This window comes from Chiloscyllium punctatum, chromosome 7, assembly GCF_047496795.1.
Source record: "Chiloscyllium punctatum isolate Juve2018m chromosome 7, sChiPun1.3, whole genome shotgun sequence".
Taxonomy (NCBI): domain Eukaryota; kingdom Metazoa; phylum Chordata; class Chondrichthyes; order Orectolobiformes; family Hemiscylliidae; genus Chiloscyllium; species Chiloscyllium punctatum.
The window spans coordinates 83,531,198-83,558,415 of record NC_092745.1 but is presented as its reverse complement, the minus strand read 5'-3'; the positions used below and the strand labels follow the sequence as shown (position 1 = coordinate 83,558,415).

At 41.7% G+C, this 27,218-nt stretch overlaps 1 protein-coding gene across 7 annotated transcripts in view; it reads right to left on the bottom strand.

The window, feature by feature from the left end:
- Nucleotides 1-27,218, bottom strand: part of fggy (FGGY carbohydrate kinase domain containing) — a 364,543-nt gene that overhangs the window by 54,903 nt on the left and 282,422 nt on the right. For 3 of the 7 annotated variants that reach the window (XM_072574222.1, XM_072574226.1, XM_072574225.1), the window contains exons 14-15: nt 25,406-25,480; nt 16,166-16,286 (exon numbers count right to left, since the gene is read on the bottom strand). In XM_072574222.1, coding sequence (XP_072430323.1) covers nt 16,166-16,286; nt 25,406-25,480 — 196 coding nt within the window. Of the gene's footprint in view, nt 1-9,981; nt 10,983-11,024; nt 11,476-14,193; nt 14,307-16,165; nt 16,287-25,405; nt 25,481-27,218 lie in introns of those variants that run through there. The other 4 variants (XR_011961146.1, XM_072574221.1, XM_072574223.1 and 1 more) reach the window with 3 other exon arrangements.

Genomic DNA, 27,218 nt, shown 5'->3' with positions numbered 1-27,218 from the left:
GGTTAAATGATCAACTGGTTCTAATGGAAGTCGATATCAGTGTGGCTGTTTCAATGATTACAGAACCAATCATCAACAAAATTCACTCTGGACTCCAACCCTTAAATTTATGCAAGACCTCGGCTAGACTGGGAACCTATAACAGGGAATCTTTACAGATTAAGGGTACAATTTCAGTTCTTATGAGAAGCAGCTGGTTCAGTTACCATTGATTGTATAAAATACTCAGGCTTACACCTGATGGGGCAAAATTGGTTGAGAAAGGTTCATCTAGGTTGGCTCAACATTTTTCAATTAAAAAGTGACTGCCTGAGTGAAGTCCTAATTAAATACCTGAAATTTTTCAGGAAGATCGAGGGACTATCAAAGGAGCCGAGACCACCTTGTATGTTGACCAGGAAACAATTCCACAACTCTGCAAGGTACGCCCAGTTCCATATGCCTTACTGGCAAAAGCAAAGGCAGAAGTCAGAGCTGGAGAGCAAAGGAATCATCAAACTACTCCAGTTTACGGAATGGGCAGCATTGTCATACTGATTGTGAGGCCCAATGGGTCAGTTTGCGTTTATGGGGATTTTAAAGAAACAGTATACGGCTTCTCACAGATGGATAAATACCCACTCCCCTACATAGAGGATTTTTAGACAAAGCTGACAGGGGAGCTGTCCTTCCGGAATGCCAAGTAGCAAATGCAAATGCAATGACCCACCTCCCTCTGGCAGATACACCTTCAGTGGTACTGCCACTGGAAGAGTCTGTCATGGTTTTAAATTTTCTGGACACACTTCCAGTCACAGCTGACAATATTAGACTTTGGACACAAAAAGAGCCGGTCCTGGCAAAACTGAGCCATGTGTACTTGTGGTTAGATGAAGATTCCCAGAAGTATGCTGTAACTAATACACTTAAGGATTTATACCAATATACAAGACTGCCATCTGAGGCACCATCAGCCTTTGAAATTTTTCAGAGGATGACGGAAAATATTTTACAAGGTCTAACCCAGATCACCATCAGTCTAGATGGTATGGTAATAACACAGAAGTCAAATAAGGAGCACTTAGAGAACTTTGACGTAGCCCTTAGATATTTCTCGCATGTGGCATAAGCCTTAGAAGGAAAACATGTGTGTACCAGATACCCCAAGCGACCTACGTGGGTTACATAGTCGACAAGACCAGCGGACAACCATTGGGCGATCAAAGGTTCTCTGGCTCCCATGTCTGTACTGGAGCTTAGGCCTCTCCTTGGGCTGATGAATTATTATGGAAAGTTCATACAGAACCTGGCCTACATCCTGGCATCTTTGCATCAACTCTTTAAAAAAGGTCAGCCTTAGAAATGGTCACATAGCCAAGGTATGACTTTCAGGCAAGTGAAAAAGCAGCCATCATCCTCTTAGATGCTGGCACACTATGATCCCAAGCGAAATCTGGTTTTGACATGTGATGTCTCCTCATACAGGAACAGGGTAGTGTTAGCTCACAGATGGCCCAATGGAGAGGAATGCCAATAGCATATGCATTGGCTAATGCAGAGCATAAATATGCCCAGATAGAGGAGGAAAGTTTAGAACTCATATTTAGGAGTCAGGAAAGTCCACCAATATCTTTGCAGTTGTAAATTTGTAATAATAATGGAGCACAATCCAAAGATGTGCAGGTTAGGTAAATTGGCCACACTAAATTAGTCAGGGTTAAATGTAGAGTAATACGGTAGGGAATGAGTCGGTGTGGACTTGTTGGACCTAATGACCTGCTTCCACACTATAGAGATTCTATGATTCTATGATGAAACCTCTGTTAGCTGTACTTAAAGAGGACAAGGCAGTGCCACCCATAGTTTTAGGACAAATTCAGCAGTGGGCTCTAATACTAAGTGCATATAATTCAAAGTTGGAACACCTTCCGGATTGCCAAGTACAGATGCGGATGCAATGAACCAGCTCCCTCTGGCAGATATACCATCAGTGGTACTGCTATTGGAAGAGTCTGTAATGATTTTAAATTTTCTGGACACACTTCCAGTCACAGCTGACAATATCAGACTTTGAAAACAGAAAGACCCGGGCCTGGCAAAACTGAAGCAGTTGTGGTGATGGGGGAGACCAAAGGGCAGTCACAACCAGAACTGAAACCTTTTTGAACCTGGACAGATCCGATCACTGTAGAGGACAGCATATTATTATGGGGAGCAAGAGTGATTATCCTGAGCAAAGGTTCCTGCCAGGTACTGGCTGAACTACACTAAGATCATCCAGGGGTTTCCAAAATGAAGATGTTGGCAAGAAGTTATGTCTGGTGGCCAGATTGGGTGCCAACATAGTTGCATTGGTGGACAATGCCCAAAGTGCCAGTAAGGACAGATATTATTGCCAGTAATTCTCCCACATTCAGGGGAATGGCCAGGTAATTCCTGAACATGGTTACACATTGACTGTGCAGGTCCCTTCATAGCCTCAATGTTTTTAGTCATTGTGGATGCCCACATAAAGTGGCTGGATGTGCACAAAGTTCATGAGTCAAACACAGGGACAACAATAGAAAAATTGTGTGCATCTTTTGCAATACTCAGACTCCCGGAAGTGTTGGTCATGGATAACAGGCCATCATTTACCAGCAGTGAATGTGATTATTTACTATAGTTGAATGATACTCATCTTAGATGGACAGCACCCTACCATCCATCATCTAATAGTTTGGCAGGGCAATCCAAACTTTGAAGGCAGGCTTATAGAAACAGCCTACATCTTCACTCGTTACCAAACTGTCCCAGCTACTATTTGATTATAGGACAACTCCTCATGAAACTACAGAGATATCTCTAGCAGAGTGGCTAATGGAGAGAGGAGTCTGTACCAGGTTAAATATGATCTTTCTGGAACTGGGGAGCAGATTGAAACAACATCAGGGATGCCAATGCTGGACACAAGACTCCTCTAAATAAGACAGACAATTTACTTCAGTGGACTAGGTTCGATGTAGGAATCATGGGAATGGCCCTGTACGGTCAACGTGAGGTCAGGTCCAGTGACGTATACAGTTCAGGTAGGTACAACAGTCCTGAACAAGCACACAATTGATATGAAAGTTGCAAACCCACAAATGGTGCGGAGTAAAACATGCCCAGCTGCTAGACTACTTTTCCAAATCTTCCAGAACCCATGGGTTCTCCCTCCTCATCAAATATTGATGATAATGTTACGACATGGTGGTGAACGCCTCTGTTAATTAATACACCCAGAATATCTCACCTCGCTTCATAATCTGTTAAAATATGAGTGACAGAGAACTCCCAAATTGCACTACTTAAAAAAATCAATTTATTCTTTAACTCTCAAAGTGAAAATTAAGCACCAACTATTCACAACTCTAAGCCCCCCTTTATCTTAATTGCATACTACCTGCCTTCAACTCTATAACAATATACTGTTCCAATAAAACACTTACTAAAATTACATCAACTTAATTTCAAAACCATACAGTGGCTGTTGTCTTCGGTGTCTTTCTTCTGCCAGCTGAAGATCTCCCCGGGGTCATCTTCTTTCTTTTTATTGCGAATATGTTTCATATGAAAAGATACCTTTGACAGAGAGTGTTTCAATGTCTTGGGTTCTCTCTCTTGATGGCAGTTGCTCTGTCAGATTTTCAAAATGCCTGCTTTTTTAAATTTCTCCAACTTCAGACAGTCTCATTAGTTTGATGTTGGTAAAACAATAAATTCAAACTTGATTGGGTTTTAGTATCCTGTTGCATAACTGATTGGTTAAATCTGAATTGTTGTCAAAACAGTAACCAACTCAGGTACATATTTCACAGCCAAATGTTACGTATTTTTAATTTTCCAGTACACTCTGAGACTGCTCTTGTAAACTCTCGGTGCAGAACAGCATACACTAACTCTTAAAAGTATAGTAAATGCCTTCAACTTCATAACAATACCTTGGAATTTGAGATGGACGTCGCCACCTTGAGGCCGTTGCTGCCTGAAGAGGAGGATGATTTTTTTCCGTGACATCGTTACATATTGTCCTTATCAGAGGCAGAGTTGAAGGAATTGACTCGGTGCTAAAATGCGCCAGAAGGAACTACAAAAAAAAGAGCTAACCTATGTCCTTAGACTCAGGTAGCGGGGTAGGGATGGGAGGGGTTGTAGTGATTCTAATCAGGTCAGTCAGGTGGACCTTACAGAATATGAATTCCCTGATTGAGGCTGTTAACCTGGTCCAATCAGCAAGCTCTGGCTGACAGATAAAAATACGACTGTGTGGTGGAAATTGAATAAAGATTTGTGCACTTTGTGTCTTTTCACTGTGTCTCACACCTGCACACACACACACTATGGGTGCTGGGGAATAAAAATAAGCACTAATTAAAAAAAGAAAAAAAAAAATTAAAAAAAAAAATAAAAAAATAAACAGGAGATTAGAGCCTGGGTGTCCTTGGAGAAGGAGCACGCGGTGTCCACCGATACCCTGGAGTCGTTCAGGGAGAGGTGGGCGCCGCAGGGAGTGGAGTGCATCATTTCTCCCTCCAACTCTATTTTGATTTAGTCCCTACCCTCCCCTTCACTGTTTTGTTCACACTGCCCCTTGATTTGAAGGGCAGTGCTTGTCACTGGCCACTCGGGTGAAAAAAAAAAGAAAAAAAAAAAAAAAAAACGACTGTGTGGTGGAAATTGAATAAAGATTTGTGCACTTTGTGTCTTTTCACTGTGTCTCACACCTGCGCACACACACCGTGGGTGCTGGGGAAAAAATAAGCACTACCGCACTTAGGCGGTAGTGTGGGGGTTAAGGAGAAAAAAAAAAGAAGAAAAAAAGATAAAAAAAAAAAAAAAACGACTGTGTGGTGGAAATTGAATAAAGATTTGTGCACTTTGTGTCTTTTCACTGTGTCTCACACCTGCACACACACACACTATGGGTGCTGGGGAATAAAAATAAGCACTAATTAAAAAAAGAAAAAAAAAAATAAAAAAAAAAAATAAAAAAATAAACAGGAGATTAGAGCCTGGGTGTCCTTGGAGAAGGAGCACGCGGTTTAAAAAAAAAGAAAAAAAAAAGAAAAAAAAAACAGGGGATTGGCCCGGGTGTCCTTGGAGAAAAAAAAATAAAAAAATATAACCAGGAAATTAGCCCGGGTGTCTTTGGAGAAGGAGCATGCGGTGTCTACTGACACCCTGGAGTTGTGACTGGCCACTCGAGTGTTTCCTTCCCTTCTGAGAGAAAAAAAAGATTAAAAAAAAAATAAACATGAGCATCAAGGGCTCTGTTCACTATAGGAGCCGGCTCTGAGCCAGCGTGGGTCAGTGCTGTATATCAAGCATGGAGACATATAATGTGATTTGCTGACGGTATACCAGCCTCTGTGGAGTTATTTCAGTTTTAATATTTGGTAGGTATTACAGAGAAAAAAAAAATACATAACCAGGAAATTGGAGGTGACTGACTCTGAGCTGACTTGCTAGCTATAGCCATTGTACTGAGCACAAGTAAATAAAGGGTGACTTGGTGACTAGATACCAACCTCTATAATAAAAAAAAAACAAAACGACTGTGTGGTGGAAATTGAATAAAGATTTGTGCACTTTGTGTCTTTTCACTGTGTCTCACACCTGCACACACACACCATGGGAGCTGGGGAAAAAATAAGCACTACCGCAGTTAGGCGGTAGTGTGGGGGAAAAAGAAAAAAGATAAAAAAATAAATAAATAAATAGGAGATTCGGCCCGGGTGTCCTTGGAGAAGGAGCACGCGGTGTCCACCGACACCCTGGAGTTGTGACTGGCCACTTGAGTGTTTCAAAAGAAAAAAATAAATAGGAGATTCACACACAACATGGGTGCTGGGGGAAGAAAATAAGCACTACCGCAGTTAGGCGGTAGTGTGGGGGTTAAATTTAAAAAAATAAATAAATAAAAGAAAAAATATATAAATAAACAGGAGATTACTGTTTGAGAAGAAAAAAAGAAAGAAAAAAAAAGATAAACTTGGTGGGAGCCCGGGTGTCCTTGGAGAAGGAGCATGCGGTTGTCCACTGACACCCTGGAGTTGTGACTGGCCACTTGAGTAGAAAAAAAAAAAAAATACGACTGTGTGGTGGAAATTGAATAAAGATTTGTGCACTTTGTGTCTTTTCACTGTGTCTCACACCTGCACACACACACCATGGGAGCTGGGGAAAAAATAAGCACTACCGCAGTTAGGCGGTAGTGTGGGGGAAAAAGAAAAAAGATAAAAAAAAAAATAAATAAACAAGGATGGTGCCCTGTGGTTTGAAGGAAGAAAGAAAAAAAAAATACGACTGTGTGGTGGAAATTGAATAAAGATTCGCGCACCTTGTGTCTTTCACTGTGTCTCACACCTGCACACACACACCATGGGTGCTGGGGGAAAAATAAGCACTACCGCAGTTAGGCGGTAGTGTGGGGGTTAAATTTAAGAAAAAAAAGGAAAAAAAAAAATAAAATACGACTGTGTGGTGGAAATTGAATAAAGATTCGCGCACCTTGTGTCTTTCACTGTGTCTCACACCTGCACACACACACACCATGGGTGCTGGCGAAAAAAAAATAATAAGGACTACCATAGTTAGACGGTAGTGTGGGGGTTAAATTTATTAAAAAGAAAAAAAAGAAAAAAATAAACAGGAGTGTGTCACTGGCCACTCGGGTGTAAAAAAAGAAAAAAAATACGACTGTCAGTGGTGAAGGACTCTCCATTTTGTGTTAGGGAGGGGATTGTTTCTGTGCTGTATGGACCAGTGTGTGTGTTACTGCTGTTGGTTTTCTACGATGGAGGAAAATTTCCTTTTTCTCTTCACCTTGCTTCAGGTAGACTTTTTTGATTTTTGGTTTTCTTTACTGTCCCACTAAGTGATCCTTTATTTATTTGTGGCGAGTCCTTGATACTGATCCAACTCCCTCAAAGTCAGCACTCAGAGTGAACAGAACATCTGACAGTCATGTTAATTTATTTACAACAACAAAGGATCACTTAGTGATGAGACACCAGCCTCTGTGGAATATTTCAGTCCCTAATTCCTGGTCAACATTACAACCATATTTGTAATGCACCTGCCTACAGGAGACATGGCTGATCAGCACATTCAGGCCAATACATTTGGACATGGAAACAGCAGGGGTGTGCCTGTCTCCAGCAGACCTAGATAGTGCTAGACCTACACCGCCATGGCAGCTATGAATCTGTCCATGGAAGCAGCCAGATGGTTGCATGATTCACTACTGCAGATATTTCTGGGCAATGAGGGCCATTGTGTCCCATATATCTGTCTGCAGCTCTTGCTCCTCCTGATGCATTTGACAAAATCCTTGATTTCTGATACCCCTGGTTCTGTCTTGCAATGTCTCTGGTAGTCCTCCTAGTACCAGTGGCTTGGGATATTTCTACCTCGGCCAGATGCAGAACTATTGCTTTGACATATTCACCAGATTGTTCCGACACACTTTCAAAACCTAACATCGCCAACAAGGCGTCAAAATCTGAGCTGGCTGGGGGTGCAGGAGACAATGCTTCCTTAGAGGTTTTGCTATTCTCAATCTTTATAGGTTATAGATGTATATTCTGGGAGAGTTCGGACTGGTAAGAATCAAGAGGATGATGATTTCCCATGAAATGAGCAGTGAAACTTACTTAGCAGGTTATGAATATCTTGGCTTCCATGCAGGTTCAGTCCCTGTCTCAGAGGAAATACAAGATTCTCTCAGTGTATGGGGTAAAATATCTGGCACTCCTCCCCCCAGTTGAGGTCTGTCTGCCCTCTTATGGCTCTCAATGCAAAAAAGGAGGGATTGAGTGAGATAAAGGTGGGTGGAATTGGGAAGTTTGGGGATGTGTGAGAGTGAGTGAGACAAGATATAGCAGTCAATGGTGAGAGTGGCAGAGAATGAGCCTTGGTGGAAGGTGGGTGCAGTAACAGAGACAGAGTGTGTGTGAGGTGGCAGAGAGAGGAATGCAGCACTCAACTTGGCAGTATTGGCCATTCCTACAAACCGCAGAGATGGCAATGACCTGGATGGCAACCCTAGAGCAGGCTGCCAGGGTATAGTGTGGTGGCCTCCTCTGCCAGTTTCATAGAAAGAGGAAACCTCTCCTTTGGTCTGCTCCTTTGACCAGCACTTCCAGGTCCCTGTTGGAGGATTGCAGTGTCATCTTGCCCTTCTCCAATATCTTCTGGAAACCTCTCTGAGCAAGTAGGTCAGTTTCAGAATGCCAACGGTCATCCAGGTGCACAGCACCTTTGAAAGATGCTGTGGCTGTAAGGGACACTGGTCTTTTGGTGCACATTTACTGAGCGGTAGGTCATTCTGGGAAAAGCGTGCAGTAAGATGGGGCCAGAATTGGATGAGGGATGTCTTGGGGGCAGGATAGGTAATTAATGAGGTGAATTTGGTAAGATACTACAAGAAAACTCAGTAGGCCTCATGGCAGAAATGCCTCCTGAAAATCTGACGCAACTCTGCCTTAACCAAAAAAACTTAAAATGTCGCCCTCCGTTTCTTTTCATAGATTCTATCAAGTCAGCTGTATATTTCCAGCATTTACTTTTTTATTCCACACATCTGTAACACTCTTCACAACAGTCATGCACTAACACTGTTTAGCTCACTGTCGCCTCTTGTTTCTGCAGAATAAATTAGGTCACAATATGCAGAAAAGGACTAAAAGTAGAAAGGGTTCAACCTCTGCTCAGAATGGGAGGAATAAATGAATGTCATCAGGACAAGAAGAGTGTGAACCACTTGTGATGATTAGTAGGACTTCTGCCTTATTACATGGCATTCGTTTTTCTTCAAACTACTAGGCATTTAGAGAGTATGGCATGCTGGAAAACAGTAAGACAATAGTGTTTTAATCACTTGAGGCGACTTATCTTTTTAATGTCATGTTGACCCTTGTACTTTCCTTTTACTATTTCTGTCTGAAGACCAGGGACCCTTACAGATCATCAACAGGTGGAGAATCTTCCGGAAGAAGTACCTACTCTTGCTCTCTTTCTTTCAAGTACCAGATCAAACAAACAGCAACATGAGAATGACCAAGTTGTTCTTGTGATGTCAAGTTCAATATTAAGCAGGATACTGGATTCAATGACCTGCTCTTACCCAAGAGGGCAAATACACCCTAGTTAACATTCAGAGACCCAGCTTGAAACTATTTTCTATCATATATAGTTATGTGTAATATTAGAAAACTAGCAAAAGAATTGCTCACAGTTTCTAAGAGCCTGATCAGTGATTAGGATCTATGAATTGTTTCATAAAAGTGCAGACTACAATTTTAAAAAATGTTGTGTATAGATTAACAAGGCTGCTCGTAGTAATACCAGCTCACCACAATTTTTCAAATATGTAAAGTCAAGTTGGATTTTCATTTGTATGACATATTCTAAGAAACCGCTTGGGCACTTTGGTCATAGGTTAAGACATTGTAAGGCACTGGTTCTCCACACGTTGCATGGGACAACACAGTGCCTTGAAAATCCATTTGACACTGTCCATTTACATCAGTCAAAATATTAGTCTAATGTTAACCAATCCTCAACAATGATCTTAAAACAAAAGCATTACCTTAAATATAAAGGCAATCTTGATTAAGAACATATGCAATGTAGTCCAAATTGGAGTAAACTACAGTTTTCAAACGATTGCCCGTGGGAATGTAATGGTTCCTGTTATTTATTTAATCTCTAACAGTTTGCAACACTTCCATTTTTCTGCACCTCATAAATAATTTTTTAACACTGCATTCATCTTTAGATAAATTTTACATATTTTCATTTGTACTTTTATTGTCTGCTCTTTTAACAGAGGATGCCGTGAACTGCAACCAGTAGCTCTGAAAATTTTGAAAGTAACTCTCAAATGCTCATCAATAATTTATAAAATCTCTATTTCTTCTTTTAGAATCAAATTACCACCTATAAATGAGCAATTACAAATTATTCAACAAAGCTCCTCAAACAGCATAGAGAATGGTAATACAAATAAAAGTTCAAACTCCTTCAAGGCAAATGGTCCAGTTTAAATAAATAAGCAACATTCAGGAAAACATTCAATTTACAGTTTCAAAGATAACCACTAGTTTTTCCTTTGTTACTACAAAATATTAGTACAGATAAATTGCAATTATCTTCAGAATATTTTGTGTAGCACAATCGTATCATTAAAATGTGAAACTGCCCACATCAAAGGGAAATCTGCTGATGCATAGGAAAACTGAAACTCTAGCTTTTCTCTTCTGTAAACTTTTTAAACAGGATCAATCAGGAGAGTTTTAGGCTACTGACCTTTGCTCTCAGTGATTCCAGCTTTGCTTTGTGGGGATTTCCATGTCTTGAAATCTGGACCTTTGTCCAATGTTTTGTTTGCATAACTGGAGAGTTATCAGGATTAGTGCAAGCCTCTGGCTGTAACCTAATCCCAAATTGTTATTAATAAACCTTTTTTTTCCTTTTGATCTAAACTCTAGCCTGGATTACAATGGAACTATGGACCTTTGCTAAAGTTCAAACTTCAAAACATTAAAGAACAAGCAGAAAGCAAGCCTGTTAGTTGCAGTGAACAGTTTCTAATGAAAGACATTTGCTATACGTAATTAATAGTATCATTTGGTAAAGTTGATTTCCATCTTCTTCACATTTTGCACATTTATTCATGGGACCTGGGTATCACAGGCTGTGCCAGTATGCAATATCCATTCCTAACTGGCCTTGAGAAGGTGGTGGTGTGTTGCCTTCCTGAACTGTTACAGTCATTGGGGCATAGGGACCCCTGCATTGCTCTTAGGAGGGTAATATAGTTGTAAGTCAGGATGGTAGGTGGCTTTCAGGTGGTCGTGTTTCCACGCATCTAGTGCCCCCTGCCCTTCCAGGTGGTAAAGGTTGAGAGTTTTAAGGTGCTGTTTGATGAGCCTTGTTGAGTCATTTGTAATTGCTCATTTATAGGTGGTAACTTGATTCTATAAGAAGAAACAGAGATTTTATAAATTATTGATGAGCATTTGGAAACTTGAGGATACTTCCTGTGTCTCGGGGGAACAATGTGCTTAGGAAGTTTCTCCAGATAATTGAGGTCAAGCTCAGGATTTCTGAGTCACTAGGTAGGATGAGAGTTTTCTAGATACTTTGTTCCACTCCTCTTGCAGTAAGTGTTCAGGATAGTGGATTAGTCAAAGGGCAGGAAGAGGCAGAAGTTGCAGGATTCTTCTAGAATGTACCACACACAAAACAGTACTCAGCACAAGAAAGTGGTGGCATCTTGAAGGAGCACAGTCCAAACCATTACACCGGCTGGCAAGGGATTATACAGCAAATATTAGAAACGTAGTCATTATTGTAAATTCCAAAACTAGGCGGGATAGTTACTTCTGTTACTGTCACCAGGAGAACCGCATGATGTGTTGCCTCCCTGGTGCGCTGTTGATGTGATATACACAAATTTCCAGAAGGTGTCTGAAACAGTGGCACACAACAGATTTGTGAGTAAAGTTATAGGTCATGACATAAAAGGGACAGTAACAACATGGATACAAAATTGGCTGAGCAATAGGAAACATCTTTTTGGGCTGTAGGAAGGTTTAATGGAATTCCCCAGAAGTCAATATTGGGACCTTGCTTTTCCCATATAACTAATGATCTGGACCTTGATGTGCAAAGGACAATTTCAAAATTTGCAGATGGCATGAAACTTGGAAGAATTGTAAACTGTGAGGAGGACAGAATGGAACTTCAAATAACATTGACAAGTTGATGGAGTGAGCAGATTGGTGGCAGATGAGGTTCAATGCAGAGAAATCTGGTGCACTTTGGTATGAAGAACATTGAAAGGCAATGTAAAATAGGAGGAGGGACATTTCTAAAAAAGGGTGCAGAAACAGAGGGACCTGGAGGTATATGTGAATGAATCATTGAAGGTGGCAGGACAGGTGGAGTGAGCAGTTAATAAAGCATATAGTGTCCTTGGCTTTCTGATTTTGGGTCATAGAGTATCATACGCAAACAGGTGATGTTGAATTTGTATAAGATACTTGATAGACCTCAACCAGAGTTCGTGTATCATTGTGGGTACCACATTATTGAAAAGATGTGAAAGCATTGGAGAGTGTGCAGAAGTGATTTACAAGAGTGGCTTCAGTAAAGATAAACTTTTGATATAAAGATAGATTGAAGAAGTTGGGACTGTTCTCCTTTGAGAAAAGGTTGAGAGAGATTTGATCAAGGTTTTCTGATTCATGAGTAGGCTAGATCAAGTAGATAGGGAGAAGCTGTTCCCACTCATAAGAAGAACATGAATAAGAGGACACAAAATTAAAGGGATATGCAAAAGAAAAAAGGGTGATGTGAGAAACAAGCTTTTTCATATAGAGAGTAGTTAGGGCATGGAATACACAGCGCTGCCTGGAAATGTGGCGACAAGTTCAACTGAAGCAGTCAAGAGAATGCTGAATGATTATCTGGATACAAATAGCATGCAAAGATATTGGGATAAAGCAGGATATTGGCACTAGGTGTTGATACTCATTTGAAGAGACAGTTCAGGCACAATGGGCTGAACGGCCTCCTTTTGTGCCATAACAATTCTGTTGTTCCATGGTGCTAGAGTGAAGGATATCATAGAGAAGATACAGGATATCCTGCTGGGATAATGGAGTGTGTCAAAAGTTGAATGAGTCAGTGCCAATGACATATAAGGTCGTACTTGAGCTCCTATGGGGAATATTTCAGGATTTATAGGACACAAGTTTGAAGATAAAAAAGTGCTAGATTACTGCTAGTGTCACACTATAAGAAGATAGGGAGGATCAACGTGGGCTTTGAGGTATAGAACAGGAGAGATAGCTTTACATTGTTGGGCACAGAGACCAGTTTTGGGACAAAAGCACCTATTTAAGATGAGATACAAAATACCTTACAGCAATGGGACCTCACAGAAAGAGTCAATAGTCTCATTTGACAGGGAGTATACTAACTTGATAGGGGCATGATTACAAGTACATATAAGTAATTTGTACAAATGGATTTTTTTGGATAAGAGTGTCAGAGAAAAGCTATTGAGATGTTATATTACAGGATCTTGGATAAGTGTCTCTGTGAAGGTGCATCATGTTTGAATGGTAAGATTTGTAGAGGGAGTAAGTCCAGAATGGGGAAACAAGGCTATCCTTAGAGAAATAAAGTCATAGAGACTTTATTAGGTAGCTCATCCAGATGGAAGGAGTACATGCTGTATCCTCCATGTCATCCACTCCTCTTTCCAAGTTGACCTCTAGATGTCTGGTGGGAATAGCTAATGGTGAGGTTGTGGAGGACACAGCAGTCCACACTGAATTTGAGAAGTATTTCGGCAAGTGACCTAAGGCAAGGAAGTGTAATTTAAAATGGCAATGGCCTGTTCTGAGGTTTCTAATTAATGCAATACCTGCATTATACATCCAATGAATGGTTGTTGGCTTGTAGGGGTGATAGGTGTTCACCAAGCAGATATAGAATAGATGTCGTTTGATTCTGAGCAGCTGATCTCAAGTTCCTCTTGGAATCCCAAAGACTAAAGATGTTGACATTGTGGTTCTTTCCAAAGCAGGCATTCATTGAAATCATGGCTTGTGCATAGCCACCTATCAACTAGAGACAGAAGAAATCCTAGACCTTGCAGTTTCTGTACTTCTTCTAGTTGATGTAGAACCAACTGTGCTCAGTCGATGGTCCCTGCACTACTGAGAATGGTGCACTGCTGGTAAATTAATGAGCCCAAAAATCCTTTAAGATGGAGGGATGAGATATCATCTCTGACAATTGAGAGTAATATGGTCATCTGTGAAGAGCCTCTTTTTTTAAATATAATTCATTCATAAGATGTAGGCATCACAAGCTAGCTTAGCATTTATTGTCCATCGGGCAGTTGAGAGTCAATCACATCACTGTGGTTCTGAAGCACACGTAGGCCAGACAAGGTAAGGACAGCATTTCCTTCCCTGAAGAACATCAGTGAACCAGATGGTTTTTGTCCCAACAATCAGCAACGTTTTTCCTGGTCTCCATTAGGCTTTTAATTCCAGATTTTACCACTATCCAGTATGGCAGGATTCAAACCCAGTTCCCCAGAACATTATCTGGGACTTCGGATTAATAGTCCAGTGATAAAAGTATGAGGCCATTTCTTCCTTCTCTTACCTTTTCCCACTGAAGCTTCTGTTCACCATGTTGCAGAACAAGAGTCACTGCTTCTATAGCCCTCATGCTGCTTGCTGATTGGTATGTGCAGGTGATCAAATCCACTGCTCTTCCTGAACAGATGAAATAACTCACTAAAAGACCTCTAAGAGTAAGTCACAGCACATGCACAAGTCAAAAACACTTCACCTGCAAGTTGTATATCTGACCTTTCAATTAATGATGTGAGTGGTCCCTCATGCAACCGAACACATGTTCTGCTGAGAAAGCTTAGCACATACATAAATTAGGCCTTCATGGTTCCAGAAACAAGTGTCAAATTAGATGGAAGGTCACAATCTGAATACACCTCATGTTTCAAGTTCTTACTAACACCCATACTAACACCTTTCCCAGCATAATACTGCATGAGAGTTACACTGGAAAAGTGTTGCATACCATTTTTCTACTTAGAGTCTACTATGGAGTCCAATTTTGTAGCTCAAGAATAAACTGGAAAATTCTCAAGACTAGCAAGTCAGACAGCATCTATCAAGAAAGAAAGATAATGTTAATATTTAAGATCATTGACTTCTGGACAAAGCCAAGAGAAATTCCAAATGAACAAGGTACACAGACCAGAGCCAGCAAAAATGGAGTGAAGAGAAAAAAAAGGATTGATTTTATAACTAGTTACAAGTCCAGAGAAGACTAAATGACAGAAATGATAAGTGCTGAACACACAAAGACAATAGTGAGAGACATTAGAGAACAGCATTTCATCTTTCAATTGAGCACTTTACAGCCTTGTCTAAGATTTGTCTAACACTAAGCTTCAACAATTTGAAGCTGTAATCTCTGCTGCTCCACCTTGTTTCACTTTCTGTGCATGTTTCCTCTTTTAGTCACTTTGCCTTCAGACAGCAGTGCTTGTTATTCTGTATTCACATTTCCATTGGTCCCATTGTCCTCATATCATTCCTTTTAGCTCTGTTCCACCAACTCTGCAGATATTTAAAATCTCTCATTTTTCACCCGATAATGTTTGCTCTTTTTTGTTCTTTCTAATTTCATTTACATGAAATGTATATTTTCAACATTCTCCAATTCTGATGAAAGATCACACCCTGAAATGTTAGGCTAGATTTTCGTGGAGGAGATTTGAGCAGGGAAACTTCCAAACTCGGCAGACCCATTTCCTTTGAATTGGTCCTGGCCAGCCATGTTATCTTTCTGGGAAGTGGGAGCAGAGTGGAGTTGGCCTCAGCACCTTCAGGAGTAGTTTGAAGGTGACCATGAAGGCAGGTGAGCACTGCAGCAGGCTGGTTAGCACAGGCATGATCTTTTAAACTGACCTGTCAATAGGTTCCCAAATCCAGACTATTATACATGACTCTTCTGAGAAGTTGTAAAACACAAATCCTGCAGAAATCAGCCAGCACAACAAAGATTAGGGGGATATGGGATGCCTTGCTCTGCAACGGATGTGAGCATATGGTGCAGACTCACCATCTGAACCCTTGACACACACTGGTGTAGATTGCAGGAAATGAGAATGGGAGCAGGGATCCTGTAAGTTCACTTCATGAAAGATGCTGTCAGACCTGCTACATTTTTTTGTTTATTTCACATTTCAAGTATCCATAGCATTTTGCTTCTTATTAGAGAAATAATTGTTGCACTGAGACCAATAAGATGTGTAAAGGTTATAGCAGAAGGGAAAGGTAGCTGGAAAACCTGGCAATCAGGGTAAGGCTCCAAAGACCCAGTGAGAAAAAGACAGGTAACAACAGGGGCTTAGTTCAAGAATCCTGACATGAGATTGAGCAATTTGTTGTATTACTCAGTGTAGCATCTGTAATGTAGCAGTGTAGTTTATTTGTTAGCTCATTAAATAATTCACTTTATTAGTAAATACGTTGAGAAAACTTTAACAACCCAATTTACTGTGTCAGCACATTTTATCATCTTCCTCCTTTTGCTCATGACCTACCGGAAATGTCTGCATGTATTTGTACAAACAGAAGATTCTTGCTCAGTCCACCACACATAAAGAGAGTGTTAATTTGATGTCCTGCAACCAGCATTGTTTCCAGTATGTGGCGTGTTCCCATCTGAATAAAAGGAAATAGAAACAAATATTTAAACGCAGAAACCATTAAACAGTAACAAATTTATTTCTTACACACATCATTCATAGATTTTCAGAATAATTGCACACAATACTTTGTTAAAATCCAAACATCTTACTTCAGAAAGAAAAGGTGATTAAAATTACTCATTTGAATATATGTGATGAAAAATTTTGATTGTGTCCAAATTAGTCACTAAGTGGCAGATGGAATACAATGTGGGAAAGTGTGATGTGATACACTCTGTTGGGAGGACTAGAGGCATAGACTATTTTCTACATGGATAAGGGCTTTGGAAATCTGATGTACAAAAAGACTTAGGAATCCCAGTTCAGGATTCTCTTGGTTCACTTGGCAGTTAGGAAGGCAGTGCAATGTCAGGATTAATTTTAAAAAGACAAGATACAAAAGTAGAGGTGTACTGCTGAGGTTTTTTCAGGCTCTGGTCAGAGTGCATTTGGAACATTATGATCAGTTTTGGGCCCATATCGTTTGGTGATGGAGGGGAGATTTACAAAAATGATCCTAGGGATAAAGAGCTTGTCATATGAGGAGAGGTGGCAATTCTAGAAGGATGATGGGGAATCTTGTTGCAATGTAGAAAATACTGAAAGGCCTGGACACAACGGAGGTGGAGAAGGTGTTTCCACTAGTAGGAGAGAGTAGGACCTGAGGGCACAGCTTCAGAGTGAAGAGACATCCCTTTAGAACTGAGACGAGGAGGAATATCTTCAATCAGGCGGTGATTAATCTGGGACTTACTGCCGTAGATGGCTGTGGAGGCCAAGTTATTGTGTATTTAAGACAGATATAAGTACATCCTTTGGTTGTAAGGGGTTCAAGGGTTAAGGGGAGAAGGCAGAATGGGTTAAGAATGCAGACTTGAAGGGCCAAATGGCCTAAATCTGCTACAATATATGAGAGTCTAAAAGTAAGGAATTTATGTGACCTGTCTACAAATCACTGGTCAGACAACATGTGCAGCAAAGTGTTCAGCTCTGGGCACCTCATTTAAGGAAGGATATTAAAGCCCTGGAGAGAGTACAAAGGAGATTTACTAGAATACCAGGAATGAGGGATTTTAAATACAAGATGAGAGAAATTAGTCTTATTGTCCTTGGAGAAGATTAAGAGGTGACCTTGTTGAGGTATTCAAAATTATGAACAATTCTGACAGGGTAAAGAAGCATATTCTGTTTTTACCAAAATGTCAGTAACTAGGTATCACTGTTTCATGACTGTTGGCAAAAGAGCTAGGAATGAGATGAGCAGAACCTTCTTTACTCAGGGTTGTTAGGGTTTGGAATTTTCAACCTGTGAGACAGAGGAGGGTTTCTATATGAATTTACAAATAGCTATAAAAGACAGTTAGATATATATTTGAACATTATGAATTTACAGAGCGACAGAGCTGGAGAATGGGATAGCTGGGTAGTTCTTTCAGGTACTAATATAGACACGATAGGTGGAATGGCCTTCTTCTTTATTATAAACTTCTATGAAACTTTGGCCACTTGTTACACTGATCCAGCTGGCAGTTTGAGTCTGGGAAAGAGATGATCCTCAAGGGGACCGCAAACAGACTGGCAGCAGACTGGAGTCTCAGCCTATCAGTGGCCCATGGGAAGAAGAAAGTTATTACTTTTGCAGAAAATTCAGCTGACACAAATTGACATTTCCCTCTATGGGGTAACTTTCCTCAGATAAGACTTAATTTTTACTGTCATCATCAAGGGTCTTTGTGTTTTTGTCATGTTACTTACATTTTTTGAAATATTGCAGGGGTGAACACACTGTTAGATCTTTTTCCTAATGTTTCAGCTCTGCCTTAACTTGTGGAAGTGATTGTCATTGCTCCTTTTGCCAATGTGAGGGAAGCAATATTAATAAATAATTGTTTAGGATTTGGATGCATCGCCTCAGAATGTGGTAACTGCACATTCAATCAAGGCCTTCACAGGACAACTGGGTAATTACCTGAATAGAAAACAAATTGCAGAGCTATGAAAAATAAAATTGGGATTATGCTCACTGGCCCCAAACTGCTCCCACATTGACACCTCAGTCATTTTCCCTGTCTTACTTCCCAAGAGAAGGTCAAGTTTTGCTCCTTCTCTAGCAGGTAAATCCACATAATAAAAAAGAAAATTTTATTATACACATTTAACAAATTTCTCTCCACCCAAGTCCTTAATAACTATGTCTATCCCAATCAATGTTTAGAAAGTTATAATCCACTACCATTACCACCCTAATATTCTTATAGATAACTGATGTCTCCTTACAAATTTGATTCTCAATCTCCCGCTGACTACTGGGAATGGGGGGGTTTCTATAGTACAATCCGAATAAGGGATCATTCTTTTCTTATTTCAACATTTGATTCAAATAACTTCACTGGATGCAGTTCCTGGAATATCATTCCTAAGTACTGCCGTAATTTCATTCCTAATCAAAAATGCCACCCCCTCTCCTCTTGCCCCCCTTTCTATCCTTCCTATAGGATCTATACCCTGGAACATTAAACTGCAAGCCCTGTCCATCCCTAGCCATGTCTCTGTAATAGCTATGATATCCCAGTCCCATGTTCCCAACCATGCCCTGAATTCATCTGCCCCATCTGTCAGGCTTCTTGCATTGAAATAAATGCAGTTTAATTTATCAGTCCTACCTTATTCTTGACTTTGTTCCTGTCTGCCTTGACTGCTTGACATGCTCCTTTTCCCAATTTCACCAGTCTCAGACTGATCCCTTTTCTCAACATCTCTCTGGGTTCCCCCTACTGCACACCTCCCCCCCCACCCCACCCCCCCCCCCAACTTACTAGTTCAAATTCTCCCACATAGCTCAAGCAAATCCCCCCATTTTAACAAAAAGACTATCATAAACTGTCATTGGAGATTTCAAAAACAAAATTATGAATCTAATGGATTTTTAATGAAATGACAAGGTTAGTAGCCCAGGTGACATTGTGTAATTTCCATATCACTTGCTCTTTTACAGCATGTTCTGGAGCAAAGAATGAGACTGACATTATAAAAGCTACATGTGACTGCCTACTTGCAAGTAGTGGAGAACTGTATAAAATGAAGATTCTACTTGACATGTGTGTTGGAACAACAAGTGTCATAATTAGATATCAGTTTAAAAGCATGTCCATTCTGGGTAGCTGGATCAGCAGACAGCATCAACTTGCAGTAAGTATCCTCTTCAGTGAATGATATAGTCACATACAGAAACACTAAGCTATAAGTCACAATATCAGCTAGTATTAGCATTTTATCTGTCTCTACATGCAAAGTATCATAAATAGATTTCATTGTATAACATTATGCCCAGATATTCCTTAGTATAGCATTCCAATAGCAGCTCTTTATGAGTAGTTCCAATGAAGAAAAATAATCAAAATGCTTCTTGCCAGACTAGAATTGTTTGGTGGAACTGAAGGGTGAAGATGTATGCCAGTGGCAGGAAAGTGCGACTTATTTTAAAATGAAGTTGAACTAATACTTCTTCTTCAACCATAAAATTTTTCCCTTAGAATGTTGGATGTAGGCCAGGCAAAGCCACACTTGAATAAACTAGTGTTATAAAACATGAAGTGATACTTGAGAAAGAAAAAAACAATTTAAAGGGTCAGGTAGCTCTTGTTTACAGTGGAAAATTTAAATGTGTACAAAATAATATCAAATAGGAAACTTGTTGATTTAAATTGGGCTATGTCTCCTGCTTCTCTGCATTGTTACTTTATATACATGTCACAACATTAAGACATTTAGGGACAGCTCTTCCTACTTGGGGATAGGTAGGAATGTTGCAGATCTTCTTTTTGTCCTCCATTTCTTGTGCACATTCATTTATTTTCATAAGCACAAAAAACTGGAGCAGGAGTAGACCATACAGTCCCTTAAGCTTGCTTCACCATTCAGTGCAGTCGTAGCTCATCGTCTCCCTCAACCTCACTTTCTTGCCAACTCACCACATCCCTTGATTGCTTAAAAGATCAAAAATCTGTCTTTTATTGATATTAAAAAATATCTTTATGGAATATATTGTTGATGCTTTCACAGACGTAATGGATCTTAAGGTAAACATCAGGAAGCAAAAGGTCCTGCACCAGCTTGCTCCCACCACAGAACACTGTCTCCTGACTATCAACATCCATGGTAAGCCATTGGACAATGCAGGTCAATTTTCATAATTTGGTGCATTCCTTCAGTGAGGACAGACAACAACAATGAAATTTAAAGCCACCCCCTGTGTGCCAGCACAATCTTTGGCCGTCTGACAGCATATGATAGCAAAGACCGGAAACCTGGCCTCAAGCTCATCATCCACAGAACAGTGGTGTTACCTGCTCTTCTGTACGTATTACAGATAGAGACTATTTCACTAGTAGTGCCTCTGCAAAATCCTGCAAATTCAATGGAAGTATAGGTGCTCCAATATTTCATTTGATTGACTGTAGTCACATGTTCTCCTCCTCTCTCTCTACAATTACAAGAATGCCTACCTTGAAGTTCTCCTCCTTTCTGTACAAGGATAGCTTGGTGCACTAACCTCTACACTGCTGAAGCAAGGCGCCAATTCAAAGACACCTCCTCCTACTGCCCCCTCAACCACGACCTCACCTTCCATCCCTAAACCATCATCTCCCAGACATTACACAACCTCATCACTTCAGGGGATCTTCCAGCCACAGCTTCCAACCTCATAGTTCGGGAACCCTGCACCACCTGGTTCTACCTCCTATCCAAGATCCACAAGCCTGACTGACCTGGCTGACCCATCGTCTCAGCCTGCTCCTGCCACACCGAATCATCTCCACTTACCTCGATAATGTCCTATCCTCCTGGTTCAAGAATTCCCCACATACGTTTGGGACACCACCCACGCCTTCCACCTCCTCCAAGGTTTTTGTTTCCCTGGCCCCTAATGGCTCAATTTCGCCATGGACATCCAGTCCCTTTATACTTCCATCCGCCATGATGAGGCCCTCCAAGATCTCCATTTCTTACTCTTCCAACGTCCCCACCAGTACCCTTCCATTGACACTTTCATTTGGTTGGCTAAACTGGTCCTCACCCTCAGTAATTTCTCCAGATGAAAAGGGTAGCCATGGGCACTCACATGAGCCCCAGCTACGCCTGTCTCTGTTGTTTATGTTGAACAGTCCATCTTCCGTAGTTACATCGGCACCACTCCCCACCTTTTTCTCTGCTACATTGATGACTGTATCGGTGCCACCTCGTGCTCCCACAAGGAGGTTGAACAGTTCATCAACTTTACCAATGCATTCCACCCCCACCTTAAATTCACCTGGACCATCTCTGACACCTCCCTCCCCTTCCTGGACCTCTCCATCTCCATCAACGGTGATCGACTCGGTACTAACATCTTCTACAAACCCACCAACTCCCACAGCTAACTGGACTACACCTCCTCCCATCCTGCCTCCTGTAGAAATGATATACCTTATTCCTAATTCCTCTGCCTCTGTTCCCAAGGAGGACCAGTTCCATCACAGAACACACCAGATGGCCTCCTTCTTTAAAGACTGCAATTTCCCCTCCCACGTGGTTGTGATGTCCTCCAGCACTTCCTGCACCTCCGCCCTCAAAGCCCACCCCTCCAACCACATCAAGACAGAACCCCCCCGGTCCTCACCTTCCACCCCCCCCAACCTCCATAGCATCATCCTCCGCCATTTCCACTGCCTACAAACGAACCCCACCACCAGAGATATATTTCCCTTCTGACCCCTATCCGCTTTCCATAAAGACCATTCCCTCCGCGTCTCCCTCATTGGGTCCATGCCACCATCATCTCCTTCTGGCACCTTGCCCTGCCACTGCAGGAATTGCAAAACCTGTGTCCTCACCTCCTCCCTCACCTCCGTCCAAGGCCCCAAAGGGGTCTTCCACAAAATGCATCAAAATTTCACCTGCACTTCCACTCGTCATTTATTGTACATGTTGCTCACGATGCAGTCACCTCTAAATTGGGGACACAGGATGCCCACTCGCAGATCGCTTCAGAGAACATCTCTGGGACACCCACACCAACTAACCCCACCACCCCGTGGCCGAATACTTCAACTCCACCTCCAACACCGCCAAGGACATGCAGGTCCTGGGCCTCCTCTGTCGCCATTCCCTAACCACCTGACACCTGGAGGAAAGATGCCTCATTTTCTGCCTTGGGACCCTCCAATAACAGCGGGGAAGACATTGTTCTTGAACGTGTTGGTGCCTGCTTTGAAGCTTCTATATCTGCTACCTGATGGAAGAGGTTGTAGGAGAGCATTACCAGGGTGGGAGGGATCTTTAATGATGTCTGCAGTCTTTTGTGACGGTCTGGGCCATGCACACAACCTTCTGTACTTTCTTACAGTCCTGGGCAGAGCAGTTGCCAGATAGTAAGCATTTTATGGTGCATCTGGAAAGGTGGATGGGGGTCCTTATGAACATGCCGAATTTCCTAAGCTGCCTGAGGATGAAGAGGCATCATTGTGCTGTCACATCTACATGGGAAATCCAGGACAGGTTGTTGGTTATTGTCACTCCGAGGAACCTGACACTGTCAGCTTCCGCTCCGGTAATGTAGTTGAGGGCATACTTTCCTCCATTCTTTTTGAAGTCAATGATCAGTTCTTTTATTTTGCTAACTCTGAGAGCGAGGTTGTTAATATTGCACCATGACACCTAGCCCTCTATCTCCTTTCTGTATTTTGACTCATCATTATTTGATATTGGAAATCAGATTCTGGATTAGTGGTACTGGAAGAGCACAGCAGTTCAGGCAGCATCCAAGGATCTGTGAAATCGACGTTTCGGGCAAAAGCCCTTCATCAGGAATAAAGGCAATGAGCCTGAAGCGTGGAGACATCAGCTCTAGGAGGGTGGGGGTGGGGAGAAAGTAGCATAGAGTACAATGGGTGAGTGGGGAAGGGGATGAAGGTGATAGGTCAGGGAGGAGAGGGTGGAGTGGATAGGTGGAAAAGGAGATAGGCAGGTAGGACAAGTCCGGACAAGTCATGGGGACAGTGCTGAGCTGGAAATTTAGAACTAGGGTGAGGTGGGGGAAGGGGAAATGAGGAAACTGTTGAAGTCCACATTGATGCCCTGGGGTTGAAGTGTTCCAAGGCGGAAGATGAGGCGTTCTTCCTCCAGGCGTCTGGTGGTGAGGGAGCGGCGGTGAAGGAGGCCCAGGACCTCCATGTCCTCAGCAGAGTGGAAGGGGGAGTTGAAATGTTGGGCCACGGGGCAGTGTGGTTGATTGGTGCAGGTGTCCCGAAGATGTTCCCTAAAGCGCTCTGCTAGGAGGCGCCCAGTCTCCCCAATGTACAGGAGACTGCATCGGGAGCAACGGATACAATAAATGATATTAGTGGATGTTCAAGTAAAACTTTGATGGATGTGTAAGGCTCCTTTAGGGCCTTGGATAGAGGTGAGGGAGATGTGGGCGCAGGTTTTACAGTTCCTGCGGTGGCAGGGGAAAGTGCCAGGATGGGAGGGTGGGTTGTAGGGGGGCGTGGACCTGACCAGGTAGTCACGGAGGGAACGGTCTTTGCGGAAGGCGGGAAGGGGTGGGGAGGGAAATATATCCCTGGTGGTGGGGTCTGTTTGGATGTGGCGGAAATGTCGGTGGATGATTTGGTTTATGCGAAGGTTGGTAGGGTGGAAGGTGAGCACCAGGGGCGTTCTGTCCTTGTCACGGTTGGAGGGGTGGGGTCTGAGGGTGAAGGTGCGGGATGTAGACGAGATGCGTTGGAGGGCATCTTTAACCACGTGGGAAGGGAAATTGCGGTCTCTAAAGAAGGAGGCCATCTGGTGCGTTCTGTGGTGGAACTGGTCCTCCTGGGAGCAGATCCGGCAGAGGCAGAGAAATTGGGAATACAGGATGGCATTTTTGCAAGAGGTAGGGTGGGAAGAGGTGTAATCCAGGTGGCTGTGGGAGTCGGTGGGTTTGTAAAAAATGTCAGTGTCAAGTTGGTCGTCATTAATGGAGATGGAGAGGTCCAGGAAGGGGAGGGAGGTGTCAGAGATGGTCCAGGTAAATCTAAGGTCAGGGTGGAATGTGTTGGTGAAGTTGATGAATTGCTCAACCTCCTCGCGGGAGCACGAGGTGGCGCCAATGCAGTCATCAATGTAGCAGAGGAAGAGGTGGGGTGTGGAGCCGGTTTAATTACGGAAGATCAATTGCTCTACGTAGCTAACAAAGAGACAGGCCTAGCTGGGGCCCATTCGTGTGCCCATGGCTACCCCTTTGGTCTTGAGGAAGTGGGAGGATTCAAAGGAGAAATTGTTAAGGGTGAGGACCAGTTCGGCCAAACGAATGAGAGTGTCGATTGAAGGGTACTGTTGGGGACGTCTGGAGAGGGAAAAAACGGAGGGCTTGGAGGCCCTGGTCATGGCGAATGGAGGTGTAGAGGGATTGGATATCCATGGTGAAGATGAAACGTTGGGGGCCGGGGAAACGGAAGTCTTGGAGGAGGTGGAGGGCGTGGGTGGTGTCTCGAACATATGTGGGGAGTTCCTGGACTAGGGTGGATAGGACAGTGGCGATGTAGGTAGAGATGAGTTCAGTGGGGCAGGAGCATGCTGATCCCCTTTCAAATGACAGATATGATTTGGAACATTAGTGGAACAAAATTGTGTAAGTCCCTCTGTGTCCCTACATCACATGGGCTGAAGCTGTTCAACAAAGTGGCTCGTCACCACTATCTCAAAGACAACTGGTTTTGGCAGCAACATCCACATGCCATAAAATAATTTTTAAAATGTGGCACCAAAAACAACCGGCGGAAAATAAGAGTAGCCACCTATGCCTCCAGTTGGAGTTAATCAAACAAAGGTTTCCCAAGTTGGAATCAGAACCTTAGTTCTAAGGTAATAGAACCTGTTTCGGGTTAAGGCAAAATCCTGGGTGGATTCACTGCATTTCTGGATGATGTTTTATGACCTAAATCCCTCTTCAAAATAATGGAAGTAATGTTGCCTGATCATGAAGGTAATTCATCATTAAATAGCTGCAATCCCATTAGTAAAAATCTAGAATCCTTTATATTACTTTAATTATGATTGATAAACCTAACTTACAGCTATAGCTTGAATTGTAGCCAAGTAAAGCTTAGCAAGGTCATCAAGAGTGTTGGACAGACTCAATCCAGTTATCTATGAAAAAAAAGGTATTGTATTAGATATCAAAGCCACAACTTGAAACACAATCTTTTTGAATTTTTCCATTATTAACTGAGATGTCAGAATTTTGAAATTTATTTTCATGATGCTATTTGTATTCTTAGTATTCATGCAAATAAATTCAACTTTGAATAGTTATCAGTCGAAACATTTAGTGAAAAGGATGGTTTCTAAGGAATTGATTTCAATACAAGATAATTTTTGCATTATGCCACTCACAATGATGAAAACCTCAAAAGTGGCTTCAGGGACTACATAAGTGTATCACTGGGCCAAGAGGCTGAGCACAAATCCCAGCCAAATAATCAAGCAAATCTCAATCTCCTTTGTTGTTAGTCATTTAGAAAAGACAGTCAAAGCATGTCTGTCAGTGATTTTAGTTTTTAATTAGATCTTATCAAGTATGTTATTTTTCCTTTGAAAGGAGTGCACTTAAAAATTAAATGAATGTAGAATTCTTTAAAAGTGGGAAGACCGGTTGATAAAAACATGTTTTTTTTAAAAAATGGGGCTAGTAAATCAACTTGCTGCTAATATTATCTCCAACAAATTTGTGACTCCAGTTATACCATCCTCACTACTGTCCAGCCAAAGTCAATTCACCAAACTTTGCTTGGTTTGTTAATCACTGTTTGCACATTCAGTAGCATTGCTATATAACATTAATGAGGCAGCAGTAGCTGAATATTGTGCTTTAATTACAGGAAAAACATTCTGTCAACAATCAAAAATCACCACGTCAAACTGTAAACATCCTGCTGCTGAATCAAAATTGATGGGAATCTGATTAAACATAAATTTCAAATTTCTGCATTTAATATAAGCAGAAATCATTTGTTTACTCACTTGTAACGCCTTTTACTTACCTGTTTATTTGCCTCTCTGTAAAGTGCTTTGAAACATTTTTTACACAATATATTATTTATATCAGTTGTTGTTAGTTGATTTAAATTAATTTATTTATTTGTTGTTTGTCCCGTTACCTTAAATTTCTGCTCTGATGGCACTGACTTAGATAAGTTGAGGGATAGGAATCAGAGAGAACAGCTCCAGTTTCCACAATAGTGACTTAAAACAAGTGCAACAGTTTAAAGTTAGCATATTAATGTTCAAACTAATTTCCAGTAGGATAGTCTGAATTTGTTCACACACAGAATACTGAATGAACACATACCTGTACTTCTGCCAAGTATGTAATTTTTCTTGGTAAACATATGCACTTGTAAATGGGATTGTTTGAATTGCGTAATCCTTGGAGAATAAAGCACTGGATTTCTCCATTTTCAGCATCCTGGGCATCACCACTGACCAGTAACTGAATTGAAAAATTGCTGTGATGCCCACATACTGGGCATTCTGTGGGACTCATTTACCTCCTGATTGCCCAAAGCACTTCTATGACCTGCGAGGGGAGGTGGTGGCATAGTGGTAATATTGAGTTAGTAATCCAGAACCAGAAGTTTGAATTCCATTAAAGAACTAGAATTTCAGAAAAGATTGTCTCATGGCAACCATTGTCAAAACCCTTGCCTGGTTTGGCCTGCATGTGACTCCAGATTTACAGCAATGTGGTTGAATCTCAACAGGCCTCTGAGCAACAAATGCTGTCTAGTCAGCAATACCCACATCCCACAAACAAATATTTTAAAAGGCAGAAGTCATGGAACACTCTCTGCTCACCGACATGGTTACTGTTGCAACAATACTTAAC